Genomic DNA, 3696 nt, shown 5'->3' on the forward strand with positions numbered 1-3696 from the left:
ATATATATCTATCTACTTCCAACACAAACAAGAATATTAATGTAAGCATTAATATAAGTGATGAAACACTGAATTTGCACCACCCTTTTAAGGAAAAATAAAACCAAAATGTTATCAATCCCTGAATTCAAAAACTGCTAAAAAAAACCAACATTGCCCCGGGTAGCCTTAGTATTACTCAATATATAAAAACTGCAACTGCAAATAGTAGAGAGGAACAGTCCACTCACACTCCCATCAATCTTATCACATCCTCAGACATAAAAAAAGATAAATCTTCCTTTGCTTCACCACTTGGAGCTTCACATCTTCTCTCTCTCCAAAAGAAAAATTAGAAATCTGTAATATCAATCGTGATTCAGACTTTGTTTCCTTCCCTCTTTCCTTTTCATTTTCTTTCAAGGTAGTTGTATTCCTTAACACAAACCTCAAAAACGCAAAGACATTACAAAAAAGAATATTTTTTTAGAGAACAGCGTTGCTCCACCACTGTTTCCCAGATTATAAGTATAGTAATCCTTTATCCCGTCTAATCTCCATCCATCCATCTATCTATCCATTCATCCCTCACTCTCATTCTCTTCCTCCTTCCCCTTACTCACTCCCTCACTCACTCTGGTCACTGTCTTAGGAACCCTAGAACAAGAAACCCTGGTGGCAAAGAGACAAAAACAACCTTGGATCTGCAAACCACAAGGCTCAACTTCTTGTCTAGCTAGCTTCTCTCCATGGATTCAATTCAAGAATTTATGGACTCGTGTAACTCTCACATCACCACCACCACAACCGCCATCACCACCACCAGCAACAGCTTAGTTGGTAGCTCCAATTCCCCTTCTGTTTCCCCCAACACCAGCAGCCGCTACGAGAACCAAAAGCGCCGTGACTGGAACACCTTTGGCCAGTACCTCAAGAATCACCGACCCCCTCTCTCCCTCTCCAGGTGCAGCGGTGCACACGTCCTTGAATTTCTCAGGTACAAACATTTCTTATACATGCCATGCCATTCCAACATCACGGTACTTTGAAGATACTCTTCTTTCTTAAGCTTGTAGTCTGAAATTCGATCTTCAGATTCATGAGTATGGAAAACGAACGATCTTGTTTTCTAAACATATAGTTTAGAATTCGATCTTTGTGAGAAAAAAAAATATTTTTTACCTCCAGGGTTGAGAATACCTGGGTATACAACTAAACATACCATGACATGCACTTTTTCTTAATCTCTCTTTTCTTTTTCTTGTTGAATTGTTATTGTGATGTTAGGTACTTGGACCAATTTGGCAAGACCAAAGTGCACACTCCGATCTGTCCCTTTTACGGGCACCCAAACCCTCCAGCACCATGTCCATGTCCTCTAAGACAAGCCTGGGGAAGCCTTGATGCCCTCATAGGTCGTCTCAGGGCAGCTTACGAGGAAAACGGAGGGAAGCCTGAAATCAACCCATTTGGAGCAAGAGCTGTGAGACTCTACCTCCGTGAGGTTCGTGAACTTCAGTCCAAAGCAAGAGGCATCAGCTATGAGAAGAAGAAACGAAAACGTCCACCACCACCACCACTTCCACAACAACAACAACCATCATCATTGACTCTTCCTCGTCACCACCACCACCACCACCACCTCCCTCCCCCAGGTGCAACTCAATAAGATTGTGAATAGCTACTCAGCTATTCCCATTCCGTGGAAAATTCCACTCATCTGGCTCTCAACGCTTTTCCAGTCATTATTTATGGTCTCTATGTTAAGTAGTATATTTAATTTAATTAGGGTTTTCATGATTTTTCAGCTGAAAGTTTTCTAGCAGTAGTCCATGTAGACTGCTGCTTGTAGTTTTATCCTGTTTGCTCTGGCAGGAACAAAAAAAGGTTAAAGATGAGGGATATATCATGAACCTGCTTTTAAAGAATACAGTGTGGTACTGGGAGTAGACAGCTAGTGGGGGTACCTAAAAAGTGTTAGTGGGAGCGAAAGAACGAAGGAATGAATATACAAGGAAGCCATTATCCTTACTGTGAGGAACCAAAAGCAACGCATTATTCATAGTTTTCTTTATGTATGTATGTATGTACCTTTTTATATCCTCCATATATGTCAAGCTTATTAGACTTTTGCAGACTATATATACATCTCTCTCATATCATTCTCAGTTCTCACCTTTTGGGTTTTCTTCTTAAGTTGCTACTTTCAATGGTTCAATTATATGTACTCTTTGGCCGCTCTAGAAATTCAATGTTGTTTGAAGGCATATAGAATAGGTAGTGAGTCACTTCCGTATATCTTCTGTGACACCTTACACATTATTTTGGTCTTCTACATGTGTCTCATATTGACGCTCATTAATGGTTTCGTAGACACAGTTTCAATTAATATTTTGACACTTTTTACTGCTTTATACTGTCTCCTTCTATGGTGTGGATGGAGAACAATGATATGGCCCTTCAGGCTTCATCATATCAGCTGTGCGCTTCGGATCACTGACAAGTTTTCTTGGGATTTTTCCCATCACGACTATAGCTAACTGCTGACCGTTACCTTGCCCAATTTCATTCATGATATTTGTTTTTATATATATATATATACATATATATATATATATATATATATATATGCAGTAGTGCTGTCTTTTCAACTGAAGGGAAATGTCGAAAAAAAGGGAAATTAATGGCAGACAATGTAATTAATTCCTCCATGACTAAGCTCTATTATTATTTGTGACCTCTGCACATGATCCTATTTAATCTCACCAGTTACCAAGACTTTAATGAATCAAATTTTCTTTCTTCTTCATAATATGTCTTCAATTCTGTTGTTTCCCTTTTAGTTAGGTTCCGTCATCCAAATTGTGAAGCCTACACCATACCCTCTTTCAAATGTGCATTCTATTGAACTAACAACAATTGGGTGTGCTTAATTAAACTTTAAGCAAGTAGCTGGAAGCTACTGCATCCACGAATCAAGTACTTAGCTTAATTAGGCAAACTTGTTGGTAAGAGAATACAAAAAGCTCAGCAAGGGTTGAAGGGAAAATTAAAGTGAGAGGTATATAGAGAGAATGTACATTGCAAGATCCTCAAAATGTATAGAAAATATTCTTAATCTATTCATGGAGCGGACAAATTTGTCTGTCTAATAAAACTATAGTTTGTGTCATCTCATCTTCCTCCTTTTTGGGTTTTCTCATTATTTTGGTAATAAAAAGAATTTTTGACAATCCCTCTGTTCATGAAGAGGCACCTATTGTACCTCAACATGACCAAGGCTAGGAGAATTGTGTCCAATAGGACACAGTGTGATTCTAGTGGGGTATATGAGATGCTATCACTTTGAGACACACAGGATCTATTCCTTCCTTCACTAATATTTTGGTATATATTATTTGGTTAATTTTAGACTTTAGGGCTGTATAAAAAGTGTTTGTCATTGGAGGTTCCCTTAAAATATAGAGTGAAATAAGGACTTTAGGCTTTGTTGTGTCATCGTTGATTTGTTTATTAAGCGGTAGGTGGATGCTGTTAACATCGTACTATGTTTACGAGGACAACTTCTTTAATCAGTGTTCTATTACTGTTTGATTCTCGTATCATTATTCTAAAAAACATATCTAGCAATACTTTTACAAATGCTGCTTCATTCTTCTAACTTATATTTTTAAATTGTGAATCCCATTTCGGTAGTTTTATGATCTCCGCTTCTGT

The 3696-nt window shown here is 38.1% G+C and overlaps 1 protein-coding gene across 1 annotated transcript; it reads left to right on the forward strand.

The window, feature by feature from the left end:
- The first annotated feature begins 234 nt into the window (after positions 1-234).
- On the forward strand, positions 235-2154 carry LOC137829972 (protein LIGHT-DEPENDENT SHORT HYPOCOTYLS 4). The gene is made up of 2 exons (XM_068637027.2): positions 235-976; positions 1267-2154. Exons 1-2 carry the CDS (start codon positions 729-731, stop codon positions 1646-1648), a joined length of 630 nt encoding a protein of 209 aa, XP_068493128.1. The 5' UTR covers positions 235-728; the 3' UTR covers positions 1649-2154.
- The last annotated feature ends 1542 nt before the right edge of the window (positions 2155-3696 follow it).

This window comes from Phaseolus vulgaris, chromosome 7, assembly GCF_051622355.1.
Source record: "Phaseolus vulgaris cultivar YP4 chromosome 7, ASM5162235v1, whole genome shotgun sequence".
Classification (NCBI taxonomy): Eukaryota; Viridiplantae; Streptophyta; class Magnoliopsida; order Fabales; family Fabaceae; genus Phaseolus; species Phaseolus vulgaris.